The sequence below is a fragment of the Corylus avellana genome, chromosome ca2, assembly GCF_901000735.1.
Source record: "Corylus avellana chromosome ca2, CavTom2PMs-1.0".
NCBI classification, from domain to species: domain Eukaryota; kingdom Viridiplantae; phylum Streptophyta; class Magnoliopsida; order Fagales; family Betulaceae; genus Corylus; species Corylus avellana.
In genome coordinates, this window is record NC_081542.1 from 19,656,531 (window position 1) to 19,676,677 (window position 20,147).

Sequence of the window (20,147 nt, forward strand, 5' to 3'; positions counted from 1 at the left end):
GAGCTCCTCACAGGTATATATATATGTACATGCATCCTTGTACTTATTTATTTGTTTGGTTTGGATTTGGTGTTTGCATGCTAGGTTGGGTAAATGCAACGTCAGAAAAAATTCCTGACGTGTGAGTGGGTAACACGTCAGAAAATTCTGACGTGTTACCCACTCATATGTCAGGAATTTTTTTTTCCTGACACCTATGTTTATGACAATCAACACGCATCAGAAACGACCCGTCAGAAAAATTTTCTGACGTGTCAGACACTAGAACACGTCAGAAAACACATGTCATAAAAAAATGGTTTTTTTTGTAGTGAAGGGATTCATTCATATTTTTATGTCTTTAATATTATGTCAATTCACTATTTGCCTTAGATTTTTTTTTTTTTCATTCTTTTTCTTAAAATTGAAAAATTTAATAATTAACCTAATAAATGAAAAAAAAAAAAAAAAAAAAAATCTAACTTGAGACAGTCCATGAGCAGGGAGACTCACCGTTGAGTGAAACGTATGTTAACAAAGAGGTATATATATAAATTGCATGATTGAATCACACTTGACAAGTGAAAGCACATACTAAATAAATTAAAGCTTGGCTAAAATCAACGAGGTCTGGATTTACGAAGTAAAATACAATGCCAAATATATGTATACATATATCACATAAACCAAAGGAAAAGTCTTTTATGGAAATAATCAAACGAGCATCAATTCAGAGTCTTGATCTGCTTTCTTCTTTGCCATGCTTTCCTTGCTCGAAATCTCTTGATCACCTGGGACAACTTTTGTTCTTTTTTGTTTGACTGGCATTTGGTATTTTCTATTGATTAAGCAACTTCCATTAGAAAAGTCTATGTTTACGTAAATATGCCCGAAAAAGAAATCTAGCCCAATATGTTGAGTTTATTGTATCAACCCAAAGTCGAAATGTGCTTGAACAAAAAGAATTATTGGGATAGTAGCCAAAGCGGTGCCCAAGCTGTTTCAGTGTAATATACCAAAAAGCAGGTTGCACTAAAGGCATACCATGCCTGCTATAGAGATGAAGAGTGCAGTAAGCCCACCCAGCAACCTTACAAGTATTGTCTTGAGAACATCCTCCTTGTGAGAATTGACAAGAAAACAAATATCGAAGTTGAAGAGAAAACCAATACTATTGTATCTGATATAAAGAATACCGTAAACCAATTACTATTCAAAATAAGAGGTTTCCCTGTGTCAGGTATCCATTTGTCAGGTTTCTTTGTTTTTTGATTGTTACCACGTGGTGTAGTGAATGTTGCAGCGAAAACCACAATAGCAATCAATGTTGCCGCAACCATACAGTATTTTGTTGTTTCTTTCCTCCAATTTTCACCTTTTTTATGCAATTCTTGGTGTTTCTTTTTAAATATATCCCTAGGTGTTCCATCCTTTGAATTCTTCATGTTCCCGTATGAAGGCGACATAGTGTTTTCTATTTTCTACAGTAACCAAGCTATAACTAAACAGCGAAAATACAAAATAAATAAATAAATTATAAAAAAAATAAAAAAAATTGTCGAATAATTATAACACTCACCTAAAACATCAACATCATATCTCTTGTTGAATTTGAAGGGCTTCTGTTGATATGGTATTTAATTGATCTAAAGGAACCAATTTTCCAGCAATGTGCAGCATGTTATCTCCTTTGGCAATGTCCAGTATGTTGCTACCACGTTTGGTGACATAGGTTGTAATCTTTTCCTTCATATATTAGATTAAACACATTCTCTTGCTGATACATTATAGCAATGTGAAATAAACTAATCCCCTGCTCTTCATCTACTAATTGTCAAAAGTGATCCGGATAAGAGCGTATAATTATAATTAAAATTCAGCATCTTTTACTTTTGCAGCTTCAACAAGTAAAGTCATATGATCATACATCTGTAGTTCTAGTGAGGAAGGTTCCCAGAGCTCTTCAACTAACTGATGAGCATATGTTCGCATCAAAGCTTTATTATAGAACGATGATGCATTTGTCACCTAAACGTGTCGGAATCAAACCAATTTTATAGATCCATTTGTGACTTAAGATTATAAGAAGAAAAAAAATCTATTTCAGAGATCGTTTGGTATAAAGAAATATTGATTCAACATAAAGTTTTTATAAAAGAAGAAAGCAAAGTTCGCATTAAATGATACATTTTTATCTCAGAATACTGATGTAGCTAGCCATCTCAATCAATTCTTATATCAGGCTTTCTTTCTTTTTTTCTTTCTTTTTTTGCAATGAGTAGAAGGAGGGAGGAGATGAAGAGAGATTTTTTTGTCATTAGAGTTTTTTTACTTTGTTGTGCACTTAGAGATGAAGAGAGATTTCTTTGTCAATTTTTTCTCCCTTTTGTATTTTTCTCTTTTGTGTGAGAGTGAGATTTGGGTATTAGGGCTTTGGGTTTTGAGTAATTTTCTCTCCGTTAACTTTGTACTCCATCTTTTGATACTAAATTTTTTCTGGGTTGTCTCCGCTAGTAGATATAGGCTTGTTAAGCTGAATCACTTAAATCTTAGTGTTGTATGTGGTTTATCTATTTTCTATTATGCTCTTTTCTACTTTTTTAGGATCCTGTTATTTAATTTCGTGCACAACAATTACTATTATTCTCAAAAGTAATAGGATCTAAGGACATGTCCCAAAATCTATTTTTCCTTTTTCATCTTGTTCTTAGGCTTTGCCAAGAAACTTGCTGGCAATTTCCTCGTACAGAGAACTTAGAGGAAGAAATTTTTAATTGCGTTAAGAAAAAGAAAGATGAACGCAGGAGTCATGAACATAAAAAGTAGGAAAAAACCGCCGAGGTGACCGGCATTCAATGTCAAAGGTAATCTATATATGCAACGAAATTTCTCATCACCTGTCCCTAACTAGAAGTTAATTTATATACTAGCTGTTCCTCACAATTCTTTTATTGAAAGCATTGAATGTAATGCTCAAGTGAGTCCATTATTGTCCGTAGATCATTAAACGTGTGAAAAGAAGAAGAAAATATACGACATTGTCTCACAAAGATCAACCTTCTTTTTTCTTTTTGGAGGCTCACAAACATTAATTATTCTAACTTTGTCGTCTTTAAAAAGAAGAAGAAAATATAGGACATTTTTTCCACAAGATCAACCTTCTTTTTCTTTTTGGATCCTCACAAAGATTAAATTATTTTTAACCTTTTGTCTTCTTTTTAAAAGAAGAAGAAAATATAGGACATTAATTAATTGCCTCACAAAGATCAACCTTCTTTTTCTTTTTGAGCCTCACAGACATAAAGTATTCTAACTGCCTATGCAATGAAATTACTCAACAGAAAATGAAATAGTGTGGAATTGAGCTTAGAAAACTAACTTCAAATAATGCGACCTGCGTTTTTGTGATTTTGCACCACTTGGTCTGCTTCTATGTTGCGGTAATGTAAGTTATTAACAATAATACTAATAATAACAACTCTCTCTCAAAATTAACAATAACTAATTAATTGTGAAACCATAAACAATAACAATAACTAATTAATTGTGAAACCATGAACAATAACAATAATTAATTAATTGTTAAAATTAACAATAACAACCCACGCGGCCATGTTGATTAGAAAATAAAAATAAAAATAAAAACCCCACCTTAGGCCACCCACCTTTCACTTGTTTAGTTGTTTTGTCTTGTAATTTGAAAAATAATGCACGGCCAGATGCTCACAGTCACAGCAAATGCAAGGGAAAGAAACAAAAACTTGACACAAAAAAAATTAAAACTTGCAAAATTGAAAAGTGAAAACAATAAAAAGTTGCAGACTTGCAGTCTGCCACTCGGCTCAGTAGTACTCTTGTCTCTTTACCGTGCTAGGCTGCTAGCCATTTCCCAAGTTAAGCAAAGCAAAGCAAGTTAAGCAACCAAACGACCAGGGAACAGTTGAAGAAGAGTAATTGAAGTTAGAGTTTCAACATTCAAGAACTTGCCGAATCTACTGCTTTTGCTGGAGCCTGGAGATAAAACAAATTTCTGAGAGGCTGCTGGAAATTAATTCTGATGGTGGCTGGTGTGGTGGGAAATTAGGAATCGGCTGAACTCTGAAGGTTAGGTCAATTTTCAAGTTTGCTTTTCTATTCGGCTGGCAGCACTGGCTTATTTCTGTTTTTATTGTGTTGTGGTTGTGCACCTGTGGTAGCAGATTAGGGTAGCTGGGATAAAGCGCTTTGAATGGGTAAGGGCCAAAATAGCTTAATGGGTAAGGCCAAAAAAATTTAGGAATAGGCCAAAAATTTTATTGGATAGGGCCAAAAAATTAGGAATAGGGCCCAAATTTTAATTGGAAAGGGCCAGAATTTTTTTTTAGGAAGGGCCAATTGACTAAAAATAAAATTTTACCTTATTAGTATTATTATTTTGTGACATACAATTTTTTCCTAAAAATTTTGGGGAGGACCCATGCCTATACCGGCCCTCCCCTATCTCCGTCACTGAATCTCTCGCTTGGAAACATGCACAGACAAATCCATCTAAGTTATAACATATCTCTATTAAAAAATAAAAAAAATAAAAAGTTATAACATATCTATACAACATATAAAAATGTCATGAATGTTTTCATTTCTTACTTATTAAGTGAAATTAAGTTTTATAAATAATTCTATAGAAGATCTAAAATAACTAATTATTATTGGATGACAATACAAATGTGAATAGAACTTTTTTGCTGGTCGCGGTACCGCACAAGTTGTCTTCATGAAGACTTCTTGACGAAATTTTCTGATAATAGCCTCCAATATGTTGAACGGTGGATCCAAAAATTTTAGTGGTAGTAGCTTTCAAGGGCCATGCCATGCCACCCTTAACGTTTACTTCAACGTGTTTAATTCACATCTTCCATAATTTTATCCATAATCTTCTTTTGGTTCGTTTTCTTATCCATTTGCTCCTCTTAACTTTTGCGACTTTACTTTTAGCTTTTGTGTTATTTCTTCGTGTATTTGGAATCATTGACAACTTTATTTTGGGTTAAAGCTCATTACTCCTGTGGTTTAACCCAAAAAAAAAAAAAAAAAACCCTAATACCCTATATAATTAAGATTGAATCAAGCTTTTTGGACTGCTTTTATTTTATTTTATTTTTTTATGTTTTGAGAATAAATATTTAAACATAAGAATATTCAATAAACTAATAGGAAAAAAAAAAAAAAAACTAATTAGATGTCAAAGTAGGGTGGGTACGTGTAGCATGAGTGGATCACTTGATAAATCAAAGTCTATAATAAATGGATCACTTGATACATCACACCATCAAAAAAAAAAAAAAATCATAAAAATCACACTAGCTATATAAGTCCTGATGGAAATAAGACCACCATCAACCAAAAGGCGTTGACGGAGTTAACTCAATTTCTTTCCTTTGGCTTCTTTCTTCAACATTCCTGGAACCTCCGACATTTTCCCTTTCATTTCGTTTGGCTTGAATTTCATATTTTCTATTAATCCATTCTCGATTTGGCATCTTCTGCGAGAAAAGTCTACTACGTTTAGATGGCTGGAGGAAAAGAAATCTGGACTTGTATGATGAGACCATTAAATCAACAAATAGCTCTTTACAATTTACCAGAGAAAATGAAGTAATTGGGATAACTGCCAAAGCGCTTAAAACAACTGGAGCCCATGACGTTCCACGACTATACATCAAAATACATGCTGCGCTAAAGGCTACCATCATGCCCATAATGGATATGAATAGTGTGGCTAGTGCAAGCAACAACTTTGAAGGAACTAACACTAAGAAATCCTCTTCTCTGTAACGTGACACGAACATTGACAAGAACAGTAGTATTGAAGCCGAAGAGGAGAATAGTGCAATTGCATCTGATATGAAGAATACCTTAAACCAAGTATTTCTCAAAAGAATAGGAGTGCCTTGTTCTTGATTGTTGCTGCCTGGCACAGAGAAGACTGCAGCAAAAACGACAGCGACAATTAATCTTGCCACAACCATGAAATTGTTTGATGTGCTCTCCATCCACATTTCAGCTTCTATTTGCAAATCTTTATGTTTCTTTTTAAATAACTCCTTAGGTGTTAAGCCATCTTTATTCTTCATGTTCATGTATGACGGCGGGACAATCGTTTCTATTTCCTACAAATCAAGTATACATTGACAAGTAATAGTTGAACCAATATTCGTTATGCAACCAGAAGAACAAATAAAAAATAAAAAAATTAAATAATATTATTGCTCACCTTAAACCACAACAATTCTCGTTGCATTCTAAAGCCTCCTAATACAATATTGACTCGATCAAGAGGAGCCAAATTTTCAGCTAAGTACAGTATGTTGTCCCTGTTTTTCAAAGTAATAAGGGATGTAAGGCTGTATGTGATAGTATCTGTCTCATATATTAGATTGACCACACTTTCTTGTCGATATTTAATAGCAATGTGAAATAAACTCATGTTATCTTCGTCCAATTGCCATAAAAGGTCAAGATAAGAGCATGTAATTATATTTAGAAATTCAAGATTTCCAACTTTTGTAGCTTCAAAAAGTAAAGTAATATGAGAGTGAACCAAGTATGATGAGGACTGTTTGTCTAGAATTGCAACATTTTTCCAAAGGACTTCAACTAATTGATGGGCTACTGTCTTCATCAAAGCTTTGATACAAATCCCTTTGAACCCTATAGTTGAGAAAAGAATCTATTAAGAAATCAAAGATAGTTTAGTAATAAAGAAATATTAAATCTATATAGTCATTCCATTATAAGAAATTATGTTGAAACCATTATAAAATAAAAATGCAAAGAAAACTAAAGCATTAAATGCGGCTACTTTTGTCCTAATTATTGACTTCTTAACATATGTTTTGTTCTTTATACAATGTTTGTTAAAAAAAAAAAAAAAATTAAAAAAAAAATGTTTTGTGAATAATATAATTCGTGTAAAATTGTCATCATGTTGTGATATTTTAATGTGAAAAAAGAACTACTTGGAAAATGTCGTGTATATATATATATATATGCAAATAAAAAAGTTTTGGTTGGAGGCAAACAAACAAGAATATAAGCGACTTTTCCATAATGATAGCTGACTTTCGCTGCCAATTGCCAAAGGTTTGCTGGCTAACATTTCCAAAGCTCTCCACCCAAATTCAATGTCGGCACTTGCTATGGCTGGATACATTTCCAAAATTTTCAATGCTGCATCTGTTCATAAAAACGGTAGATTAGTTTGACCATATTGCATTTTAGCATTAATTGCAATATGGTCGCCAATATTGCAAGAGAAGTGGTAAGTACTCCATCCAAGTTGTGTAATTGTCTCACACTCATCAAACAAAGTTATAGTAAGATATAGTGCTTACCATACATATCATTGTAACTAGTACACTCAAGGAGCTTAATGTGTTTATCAGCAGTCAACTGTTCAAGAGGAGTCAGAGAGAATAGATACGAGACCATGTTTGTATGTCCTACATATGCTGCAACGTTCAATGGTATGTCTCCACTGTAATCAGGGATCAATAGCGGTTTATCGTTGATTTCCACCAGCTGCTTATCAATTTCAACGATTCTTGATTGAGCAGCTGAGTGAAGGGCCGTAAATCCATTAATGGCTCTTAATTCCAAGTCCATCGGAGTCATCAATTTCAACAATTCTTCTACAAAAGTGGTGTGTTTTGCAATCACCGCAACGTGAAGTGCAGTCGCTTTCTCTTTCGTTATGGGAACTCGAACACAGTCTGGGTTACTCTCAAGAAAAGTCATAGCAGCCGGCCAATCACCTTTGATGGCAGCTCGAAGGAGGGGACCACACAGGTCACGGTATTTTTTTTTTATTTTAATCGCCCGGCACGGTATTCAGCTAGCTTTCTTCTCAATTCCGCTAGAATTTTACTTTTTCATAAAAAGGAAAGAAAAAAAAAAAAGTATTAATAAGAACTTTTGGAGAAAAATCATGCCACTTGGATGCATGCTAAGATGTTGGAAGAACTAATTTATCTTATTACCTTATGTATAAGCAGCAAGTCATGAAATTTTGTCTTCTTCTTTCTTTTTCCTTTGCATGTGACCATGCATGTGTCTGTAATTGTTGTTTGGTTAAACTTAACTCATCTAATTTTACATTTACATTTGTAATTATTTCTTTAAAGTCTAAAAACTATCAACTTAGTATATCAAAAATTTTAATTTTTTACAATTCCCCCCTTCAATTAGTGTTTGAGGTTATATCAAACAGTCAAGGGGTGAAATGACTCTTATATCCCTATAAACTTTATAAAATGACAACCACAAGTCCACAATCAAGCCTAGTTTGTCGGGTTAGTGTTTCCGAATTTTTATTTTTCAAAATATATGGGTAATTTGGTAATTTTCACGTAATTCGATAGGATTTAAGAGAAGAGAGCTCCTACTATCTGGTCCGTCCTAAAACCATTCTATGTGGAGGATAATTTGGTGTTTTCATTACCATTCTATTTTATGGTTTTTGCTGAGGTGGCAGTTTATTATTGGGCACTGTAAAGGAGGGGTTTTACGCCTCATCGGGACCTAAGGTTTTCTCTTAAGAGAAAATTGTAATGAAGCTGAGACATTCACAACACTTTTCCCTAAGATAAATCCAAATTTAACTCGGTCACCTGTTATGTGACTGCATATGACCAGAGAGAAATTAAAGAGAGGCACTTACTTCTAATACTAGTTTCATGTTCATGAGAAGCCTCACTCGGGTTTGTCTCCTCTTCATATATCTCCACCCTTTTTCGCTTCTCTAATGACGCAAGTACTACTTCGCCCGAGTGACGCAAGGAAAAATTCATCTTCTCTAATGATCCGGCATCTGATACGCCAGTAACCGTATATTCTGATCCGTCATCTGATCGGGCGCCATAAATCGTATCATCTGATCCGGCATCCAAATGTGTAGGAAACCATGGAACGGAAGAGCATCCTTCTTCATGGATTGCACCTTTGCCAACAACCGTATAGTTTGTCAGAAGAATACGATGTTGTAAGAAATGATAGAATAGAGGAGAATATTTGTTTATCGTTACCTTGTCCAGTAAAAGTCCTTGCCATTCCCACCTTTGCCTTTTGTCTTCCATTGTGAGGCATGTCGATAGCATATTCTTCCATTTTTCTTTTCTGGTTTTATAACAATAAATCTGATAAAAATAAAAAATAAAAATAAAATCAAATTTGAGATATCTACAAGTCCAAATTCCTTACCAGCTAATTAACAAAAGAAACCAAAGCAGCAGTGAGAGGTTGTAGCGTGACTAGCGTCTATGAGCAGAAGGAAGTTCAACTTGATGCATTTGAAGCAACTCTCTGCTTTGCTTACACACCCACTGCCCCGTCTATTTTCGTTTGAAGTTCTCTCTCAATGGCTAAAAAAGCAAGATTTTGATCGATGGATGGAGGACCGCATACTTTAGAAAAGAGTAATGCTATACATATTTTTACCTTTTTACATTAATTTCTTTATATTTATAATTTGACTATACTCCAACACTAGGCTATACTATTCAACCTACTTTTATTCTTAATAAAAGTTATTTGTTCTTTAGTGGAATAGTCATTTCATTTCATGTACTAAACGTATCATAAATTTATTATTTTTTATCATTTTAATTTTTTAGAATAAATAATAATTTAATATAGATGATTGTAATTAAGTTCTAACATTTTCATTACAATCTGTTGCTAGCGCTCTAAGCTCGCGAAACTGCGATGTACTTGGAAGAAAGTTTCCAAACTGTGAGCATTTTCTTCTTATGGGCACTGTCGAATGTTTCTAGCCTTGACCTCTTGGTGACTAGCCTATATACAGCCTATTGCCAAAGCAAGAAAATGGGAAAAAGATAGAATAAATAAATAAGTAAAGCAAGGAAAACTGCCATATATAGCCACACTCACATACACTATTCTTTGGTAACATGAAATATGAGTGGTTAGAAATTACACTTAAAGAGATGAAAGAATCAGTTTTATGTTCTCGGTGTCAATGTTTATTGGTATGGACGCAAAATCAAGCTCATGTTCATGTTTAAAAATCTGGCTTAAAAACCGTTTGTAATTAGTGAATCATTGTTACTTTTTTCTTTTTTTCTTATAAATGAAAAATCCTTACGTTTGTTTTTTATAAGGAAATCATTGCTTCATTTTTCTTTATAGGTAATAATTTTCACTTTTCTTTTTCTAAAAGTGAACGATTTTCTTCTTTTGTGAGCTTTTTGTAAAAGCAAGTTTGTCGTGCTCCTGCTCTGGCTATCTACGAAAAGCATGTATCGAAAAAATTAAAAGGGAGTCTTCGACAATATGACATTGGCTCTGTTTTTTGATGGTCTTATACTATTCTTCTCAAAATTAACTCCCAACATTCTTACTTTTTTTCATAACATCAATTACTTTTTATTATTATTCAAATAAAAAAATTACTATAAAACAAAAATTTTTTACTTTTTCATACAAAACATTTTTTTTTTTTTTTTTTTTTTTAAGCGAATGCCAAATAGAACCTATATTAGACCTGGTCCTCGTGTTTTCAGCTCACATGCAAGCAATTTGTGTCGATTTGTGCTTGTTTTTTTAACGACTCCAGTCTCAAAATGATAGTATATATATATATATATATATATTGAATAAGAGTACAAGGATAATCTTAAACATATACAAATTCGCGAAGGACTTGCATGTGAAGTTTAAACTTTAAAAAAAAATAAATAAATAAAAACACTTGAGGTATTATTTAAAATGACGCATTGATTCAGAAATTTATGGAGGATTGTCCCATAAAATATTATCTACCTATTACTTATTTGTTCATACAATTTTAAACTCCTTTATTTCGACGTCAAATGATTTTCAGAAAATAATTTTCACATTTTACAATGTTTACTACAACGTAAAATAGTGGTCAAACCGAAAATGATTTCGGTTTGACCAAAAAACCTTTACATTTCTAGGAAAATGGTTTACACTTTTGAATTTCGTAAACCATTTTTCCTGCTCAACCCAAAAAAAACTCGACCCTCTTCTAATTAGAAAAAAAAAAACGAAAACCAAAAAACCCCGATTCCTCACCTTGACGCACAACTTCTCCTTCTCCTTCACGCACAGCTGCAGCTGCAGCTTCTCCTTCACCTGCACAACTTCTCTCTCTCTCTCGGCCGAGCTTCACTCTTCACACCCGACGTAGGTGCTCTCATCTCTCTCTTTGTTGAACCGTATCTATGGATTGGTTCAAATCTATGAATTTCTCTTGGTAATTTTCGTTTGATTTTGGTTTCTTTCTTTGTTGGACAACTGGAAATTGTGGAGCGATTTTGATTTTGGTTTCTTTCCCTATTAATGTATCAGATTTGCGATTTTGGTTTTGGGTCTAGGGTGTGGAGTTTGGAAAATGAGAACTTCTGCGATCTTTGTTGTTATGGGTTGTTTTGGTTGTTAATCTTGGAAGTTCTGACTTTGAGATGAACCTCAACTAAATGGGTTTTTGCTTCCTTTTGATTTTTTAGTTGTGTGATGGCAGATTGTGGTGGATTTTCGGTGGCTCTTAGCTCTTTGCTTTGTGTTTTGCTATGTGAGGTCTTGGTTGGATTTTCGTTTTACTATCATCAGCATTCATGTAGTCTTGGTTAAATTCAAAGGGAGAGGAGGATAATTGGCTTCCTTACTTGATTCCTACTTTTGCTTGTAATGCCAGCTGAGAATTTTCGTCCCTAATTAAGCCAAAACGTGAAAATGGGAGATTTAGTTTAGCAATAAAGCAAGATTACAGAGGAATAAACGAGATTAATTGACCCTTTAACATGTTAAAGGAACAAATTTAGAGAATCTGGATTTATTGTCTAGTAAATCTCAGAAGTCAAAAAGGTTGACTATGCATAATTTGAGCCTTGATTCAAGGGATGTGCTCCATCTTCTCCGGTCTATATAATAGACTATTTGTAAGTAGAAGTTATACAGTGAAATAAGAGAATTCTTTCTTCTTCTAAAATCTATTATGGTATCAGAGTGATTTAGTTAACACCTTACGATCTTGGTTTTTCTTTGATTGTTGCGCAGCCCATGTGGTCTATGCTCACACGGGTAGTGCATTGTTACCGTCTCTTCCTTTAGTTTAACAATAAAATCTAAGAGCCATATATTTAGCTATTTTCAAATCTGACCATGAATTTGTGGTAAAATGCAATTTGTTGTGAAATCTGACGGTCCATTAGTGGTTTTGTGGCGAGATTCAACCGCCCCTTGGTATTTCCGATGAGATCCAACCATCCCTTGGTAATTTGTAGCGAGATCTGACTGCTCGTTGGTATTTGCGGCGAGATCTGATTGCCCCTTGGTGTGTTGTGGCGACATCTGACAGCCCATGGTGGTTTATGGCAAGATTCAACTGTTTGTTGCTGTTTTCAGCGAATTTTCAATCAGAATTGAAGCTTTTAACGCATTTTCTTGTTCATGTTTTTATTAATTTATATAAGTCTACATTTATATTGTGAATTTCAAGCTAAAACCACTACAAGAATTTAGGTCTTTAGGGGCGACTCTAAGTCGACCCTAAAAGTCCTAAAGTGGACGCTGTTTCCAACAACGTCGACTTTTGGACCCTAAAGGTGTCGACGCTAATAGTCCGACCCTAATGCTCATACGTGTGATCATTAGCGTCCACTTCAAGTCGACCCTAATGATAACTTTTAGCGTCTACTTTCTCGACCCTAAAAGTCACATTTTTTTACCCTAAAAGTGATGTAAAAGAAAGTCATAGTCGACGCTAATGGTTAACCATTAGCGTCGACTTAAAGTGGACGCTAATAGTTAACTATTAGCGTCCACAACGTGGACCCTAATGGTCCTAAAAAAATTAAAAAAAAAATTAACTATCAGCGTCCAAATAAAAGTGGACGCTGATAGCTAACCATTAGCGTCCATAAAGTGAACCCTAATGGTCCTAAAAAATAAAAATAAAAAATTATCTATCAGCGTCCACTTAGGGTTGACCCTAATGATAACTTTTAGCGTCCACTTTATGGACCCTAAAAGTCGCAATTTTTTGACCCTAAAGGTGATGTAAAAGGAAGCCATAGTCGACGCTAATGGTTAACCATTAGCGTCGACTTAAAGTGGACGCTAATAGTCAACCATTAGGGTCCACTTTGTGGACGCTAATGGTCCTAAAAAATTTTTAAAAAAAATAATATGCGATCAATCGCACAATCGTGTGCGATCGATCGCAGTACCAGAAGGTGTTCGAGATTTTGCGATCGATCTCACAATCGTGTGCGATCGATCGCAGTACCAGAAGGTGTTCGAGATTTTGCGATCGATCGCACAATTGTGTGCGATCGATCGCAGTACCAGAAGGTGTTTGAGATGTTGCGATCGATCGCACACATTGTGCGATCGATCGCAGACCTAGACCCAGGGAACCAAATTACTTACATATGCAAACCAGTTTCATTTCTGAATTTAAGATCAAATTTCATACAAATTTATTAACTTTAGTTATCAAGAATCTCACCATAACTAACTACTGAAACTAGAAGAAATTATTAACTGAATGACAAACCCGCTCCAAACTATCTAATAAGTGGGATGCAAAAGAAACTATTTTCTGCCAAGAGGTTTAGTAGATTCAATCCTCCAACTTGCAATTAATAGAAGTAAATGAGCACTATGACCTTTATTCAAATCTATAAGAATGCATTCAAGACAAAGCAGTGACAAGTATTAAGAAAAAAACAAAAGAAATATTAAACCAGGTCATACCCTGATCATTAGTTCATGCAAATCAATTACATTAAAATAAAGCGCAATAGATTATACAAAAAAGGTGAAAATAGTGCTTAATTTTAAAAATTAGCTTGCATGAAAAGAAGAATATTCACTGCTTATGCAAGGAAAGGAAAAGGTAGTCACATACAGAACTGTTGGTATAATTGCCATAATACTCCTAAATTATAGAAAGCTTTGTTTTTTACGGATTCTAGTTATAAATCAATCTAACAGTAATGGACGCTACCAACCCAATTTGTAATGTAGAGAGCCTCCACCATCTCAACTGATTCGTTATGTACTACAGCAGCCACCTGGATATGCACAGAAGTCAATAATAGAAAAGAGACCAAAAACAAAACTGGTGCACATTATAAATTGTCTCATTAGAACAGAAAATTTTATTGTAAACAATATTACAGGGAGAAAGCATGAAAAATGTTTGCATATGTATGCATAACCAAATTAGATATGAAGTTACATCACAAAAATTAGAAGCTGCTTCTATAATGAAAGACAACCAATTATGGCTAATTAAGTAAATCCCAAAAGAGTAAATAAAACCCAACGTCAAATAAAGGCATACCTTCTTCCAGTCTTTTCCATATTTCCGTTAGGCTTCATAAAAATGCTCAAGCTCCTCCTTGCTCCATTGAGGTCCTAACTTATCAGAATATTTCCTTTTTTGTGCATAAAATACAGCAGCCAAAATATTTTTTTAAAAAAATATCCACACTTTGAAGCTTTAAAGTCAACTCAACTAAGCCTTAATCTCTGTATACTGGGTTGGTTTATAGACCTCAATAACAAATTATGTTTGCCCACATAAATACATTCACATGCAAACAAGAGGCTCAATTGATGATCCTATATATTTTGTTGTTCTATCCTATCTGAGATTATCCTTTCTATTGCCACAAAGATTGACTGTGTCCAATACAAGCTAGAGGCCATCATTTTGAAGATCCTATCAGATACTTCAAAATTTCATAAAAGGCCCACACTACATTCTACCCTCCATAAAAACTGACCAACAAAGGTTTATTAAACTTGGTTAACAAGTGTAACCAAACCAAGAAATAGAGAGTCAAAGCACAACAAAGAAGAATAATGGTTACAAATAAATGAACAAATAACGAGTCAGATAGGTATTAATTAAGTTATAGGAAAAGTAGAGGGAAAAAAAACTTGTTTAGAATCCAAGAGAACATGTTTATTGATTTGGAATGTGCATCAATTCCTAGTCCTAAGTTGAATGTCAAAGCATATTTGATCACCTAATCCATATTGAAAAAGGATCTCTCTGCCCAAATTGTTTCCTTCTGCTGAAAAATGATTGTTTTGGATAACCAAAGCTAACATACCAGCTCAAATTGGCTTGAAATGCAATGCTCAAACTCCTCCACAACCTTACTTAGCACAGATTCAACCAGATTTCCCTCCCTGAAATTTAACAAATTTATTTTGAATTACTATACAAATTTCTATCCGTAAACCATATATGTTCTATCCTCAGCATCCGATGTATGTGAAAAATGGGCTAAAAGTAACAGAAATTTCTATTTTAATGAAAAACAGAGATACTGAAGTCCCTAATTCTTTGAGAATCCTGATCCCTGAATACATACTTGTTCTAGATCAGACGCCTCAAACATAGGAATTCCCATTTCCTGCACAGCCACCAGGAAATTCCTCACATTCTCAAAGTACTGAAATGCGGACAATGCGGCCCCATCAAGAACCAGAGCAGAATCACATGGACTTTCCACCACCTAAAAAGAAATCAAACTACTGCTTGAACATCCCAAATTGAAAAAACAAAAAAGACACAGAATTTAAATGAAGATAAGGATGAGGAAAAGGCTAACCTTGGGCACAGTTCCAGAGTAAACCTTGTTGAGCACATTGCAGAAAATGATCCCACTTCTCAATCCCAGCCTGAACTCCTGCTCCGACGGCTCCGCCAGCAAATCCTTCGCCCCCACTACTCCCACCATCTTCCTCAGCCACCCCGCCGCTTCATTCCTTCTCGACGCTATCAATCACCAAAACAAAACAAACCCATCAACTACTCTCTCCCATTCATTCACCACAACTAACACATCTTATACCTCTTTATCCTATAATTATGAAAATGATATAATATAAAGGGCAAACATATCATGAATAATGGCTTAAAACTACAAAACGACACCTATCATTGGAAACAGAAGTCGAAAACCACAAATATTGGCAAAGTTTAAAAGTTTAACACCTTTTAGAGAAGAGTACTATGCATTAACACTACTTCACCACATCAGACAACAATCTTCAAACTAATCTAAATGCTCACAAGCAACGTAACTCAAAATGACTAACCTTATCAAAATCATCAAAAATATGTGAGAACTGCCCCATGAACCAAACCTGCCAAGGGAGAAAACTATTAAATATATGTTTTACAATCTATGGCCAGGAAAATTCCAAAACCCAAAATAAAATACTTATCTGCATCCTCTTCCTTGCCAATTCATCTTTATAAGTAATTTGAGTAATCTACCACAATGAACCAATATATAATATCAAAGACAATAAGAATGAAACCCAACATGATAGAGAAAGAAATACTAAAAATGTGTTTGGTCATGAAACATATTAAAGTAAGAACCTGCTTGGGTGGTTTAACTTTCTTGTACTCTTATCATCCTGCATACACTTAAAAATAAAATTTAGAAAGATATTATTACTCCCTTGCATTGTTTACTCAAAGTTCTTTAACCTTGATAACCATGTCAAGGGAGATTTACTAACTCAAAAGTTGTTGAACCAAAAATTTTGCGAATATCTTAATATAATATAAAACAAATAAAAAGTACCAACAGATATACATTACCAAACAGATCACGATCAACAAATAGTCAAATACACATTAGCAAATAGAAAGTACCAACAACTATCCAAATACATAGTATCAAAAAATATATCCCAAATAGATGCTATCAAAAAGTACATCCTAAATAAATGGTTATTCCAAAGCTCCCTCAATTGTTGGCTTCACTTGATGCACCTCCAAGCAAGCTCCCTCCAGACCTAAGAAGAATAGAATTTCATATAATGATCAATAAGCTTTTTAACGATTACTTAGTATGTATGTTTTTGTAAAATTAATGCATAGATATAGTTTCACTAACCCTCCAATACGTGACATTAAGAACTCAACAGTGGCTTTCAATTTGTTGGTTTCCTCAACGTTGGCTTGCAAATTCTCCCTATACTGATGAAGTTCGATTCTAGTCTGTTGAAGCTCGCTTTGAGTATCTTCTTGTCTTTTCCTACACTCGTCATGGTTGTCGAAGTGCGTGAAAGCTTGAGATGAAGTACTTAAAGGGGTAGGAATAAGACCGCATCCCATTCCTCTAACGTGACCAGATTGTCGACCTCCTAGCACTTGTGTGACTATTTCTTGCATTCGGTCCTCGACACTTGTCCCCTCCACACTGCCTTCCTCTAAGGCCTCACTGGTTGTTAATTCTTGCATCTGAAGCTGCACAAGTCATAGTTGGCCTTAGTTTAATATATACTTCATGCAAGTTTACTATTCATGTACTTCACTAATCAACTTAATGATCGGAGCGTAAACATTTACTTACATATAGACTTTTGCATTTGTTTTTCACAAACTATTTATCCTTTTTTCTTGTATGGGTAGCCTCATATAGTTCAACAGGATTGGGCTTCACTTTTGTTTCTTGTTCCTACACATAATACATATAATCAAAGTTTACACTAAATAATGTTACTTTAATTAAATTATAAAAAAGAGATACTTACCTTTTTGTAAATGACGTTAACAAATGAACAAGTGCCAGCTGTGTGATTTGTTTCCAATTTGCTTCTATTTTTTATATTTCGTGCCAACTTTTTCTATAAAATTTGGAGAAAAAAAAACACAATTATTCATAAAATGTCTCAAGTGCATGCAAATTATATCAATCTGAATTTTCTAATCAGTATAATAATATATATTTATCTTCCATTTATCGTCATCAAATGAGTCGCATATTGGGTTCCACTGTTCAAGACCATATCCTGCTGGCACGTTTTCCCTCCCAATAGCCTTAGCCTTGGCAATCCCCTCATCATCGTCTTTATCAATGCCTTCAAAATATTTTTTGTAGTGGTCTCTATACAAGTTCGAACGAATCCTAGCATATGCACGACCCAATTTATTTTCAACAGCTTTGATGTGCTCGTATCGTCCCATATTCAGTGCGAAATTTGACTGATACATAATAGATAAGAAATCAATGGTAAAAAATGTGTCACATTATTTTTTTCATATGAAACATATTCTTAAACATTACATTGATATTCATACCTGAACATGAAATAATAACTTGCTCTTTTCCTCAACTGGGACCTTTTTCCATTCACCGTGATGGAGTTCGCACATGTTACGAATAATCTCCCCAATCTTGCTTGCAAACCATGATGCATTATTGCCTACAAGTGCCCGGTGTCTATTTGGGATGTTTAGCACTAAGGGACCATTCTTAAGCACGTGCTCACTCAACTTCTTACACTTGGCCTTACCCCTTACACTTCTGACAGACGTGGTAGCTGTTACACAAAACATGGTAACGTAGTAAGTTATATTGTCAAATGTCTATAACAAACCAAAATAATACAAAAATAACATTTCATAAACTTACAAGATGCAGTAGGGGCACCTCCCCATGAATCCAATCCTGTCACTGAGTGAATAGGATCATTAGACTCGTGCGAAGGATGCCTATCCACTAACTCGAGGAGGAGGGGGGTTGAGGGTGCCATTTGCATATCTGTATCACCAAACCCAGAATTGGGAGTCGGACTCTCATGCTCGTCAATAAGGCCTCGACCTTGACCTTGGCCACGGCCTCGTGCTACTGGAACACGTTTACGTCCTATTGTTGTCATTGTTATGATCAATCTGCAAACAACTCAAAAACCAAAAAATTATATTAGTCAAATTATAACCATATAGTATGTTCAATATTTTTGACAAACATACAATAATTATGCTAGTAAAAAAAAAAACAAACACCACAATACATGTATATATATAGAGAGAGAGAGAGAGAGAGAGCATCAACTTCATTAAATATGCTAATACACTTTGTACTTATACCAAATGTGAGCTTATGTTCAACACATATCATCATCAGATTCATATTCAGAATCTGTATCACTGTTACTTGAAGATAATTGTTCGTGTTCAGAGTCCTCTTCGTGTTCAGAGTCTATATCGTTGTCGCTACATAACTCCTCTTCCTCATCAAAGTTTGTATCATAGTCCTCGTTCGGCAAGTTATCATTGGCAAATATGCTTGCATCAAGTTGAATATATAATTCATCAATTGCTATTGTCGCATCATCTCTACGTAATTGAGTGGAGGCTTCAACATTTGCTTCATCAACAAAGACCATATTACCCCCAACACATTCACCTTCCTGGTATATGTCATCACTGAGTCTTTCGTCATCTTCTGTATTATCTCCCTTTTGTACTGTTGGAATATCATAGATGTCTCTATTGATCCACTTCTGCACCACTTTCCAATTACCACCCAATTTGGGATCATCCAAGTAAAACACTTGTGAAGCTTGACATGCTAAGATGAACGGGTCGGATTCACACCATTTACGAGAAGTATTCACAATCGTGAACCCTTGGTCCATTCATACTCCTGTTGCACTCCCAGTGTCCCACCAATCGCACTCAAACAAGTACACGAGATTTTGGCCAGGGTAACGTAACTCTAGAATATTTTTTAACTCACCATAATACTCCGTTATTGAGGTTTCGTCTTCACCTGAAACAGAAACACCACTGTTCTGAGTAGTACGAGTTTCTGCACATTCTTTTGTGTGATACCTAACCCCATTCACGATGCAACCTCTATACGATCTAACATGACGATCAGGCCCGCATGCAAGATCATATAATTGTTTTGAGCCATTGTCTGCAGTACACCCACTATTGTATAAACGTTTATGGAACCAACGTTCAAAGTTAGCCTCATGCTTTTTATCAATGTCACGGCCGCCTTCTCTTTTGATCATATTATAATGTTCACTGCATGAAAAATAAACATATTCGTAAATGATCATCACCGCTAAAATTATAACATGTCGTAACAGGTAAAACACAAAGACCATTACTAAACTTACTCCAAATATGAGGCCGTTTCGGTACAGTTGGTAAGCACATACCATCGTGCCCTACCAAAATCATTAGTATCCAGTGTTACTAATTTAGCTGCTTCTAACGGCCGAACTTGTTGGGAGAACACATCCAAGCGCTGGCTCATTTCTACAATATCAACGTCAACATTTCTCCGTTCACGGTTCCATCTTGTCTC

General features: G+C 34.7%; 1 protein-coding gene across 1 annotated transcript; it reads right to left on the reverse strand.

Annotated features, from left to right (window-relative positions):
• Positions 1-5,354: 5,354 nt before the first annotated feature.
• LOC132169269 (ankyrin repeat-containing protein NPR4-like) lies at positions 5,355-7,755 on the reverse strand. The gene is made up of 4 exons (XM_059580331.1): positions 7,353-7,755; positions 7,081-7,194; positions 6,233-6,669; positions 5,355-6,128 (listed from the first exon to the last, which is right to left on the reverse strand). Exons 1-4 carry the CDS (start codon positions 7,753-7,755, stop codon positions 5,355-5,357), a joined length of 1,728 nt encoding a protein of 575 aa, XP_059436314.1.
• Between the last annotated feature and the right edge of the window lie 12,392 nt (positions 7,756-20,147).

Excerpts from the sequence above, each read along its gene's own strand:
- LOC132169269 (XM_059580331.1), bottom strand. The coding sequence starts at position 7,755 with ATGACTTTTCTTGAGAGTAACCCAGACTGTGTTCGAGTTCCCATAACG. Across the intron at positions 7,195-7,352 it reads TAGTTACAATGATATGTATG|ATGCAGCATTGAAAATTTTG; the intron begins GTAAGCACTATA and ends TTTTATGAACAG. Across the intron at positions 6,129-6,232 it reads GAGAATTGTTGTGGTTTAAG|GAAATAGAAACGATTGTCCC; the intron begins GTGAGCAATAAT and ends CTTGATTTGTAG.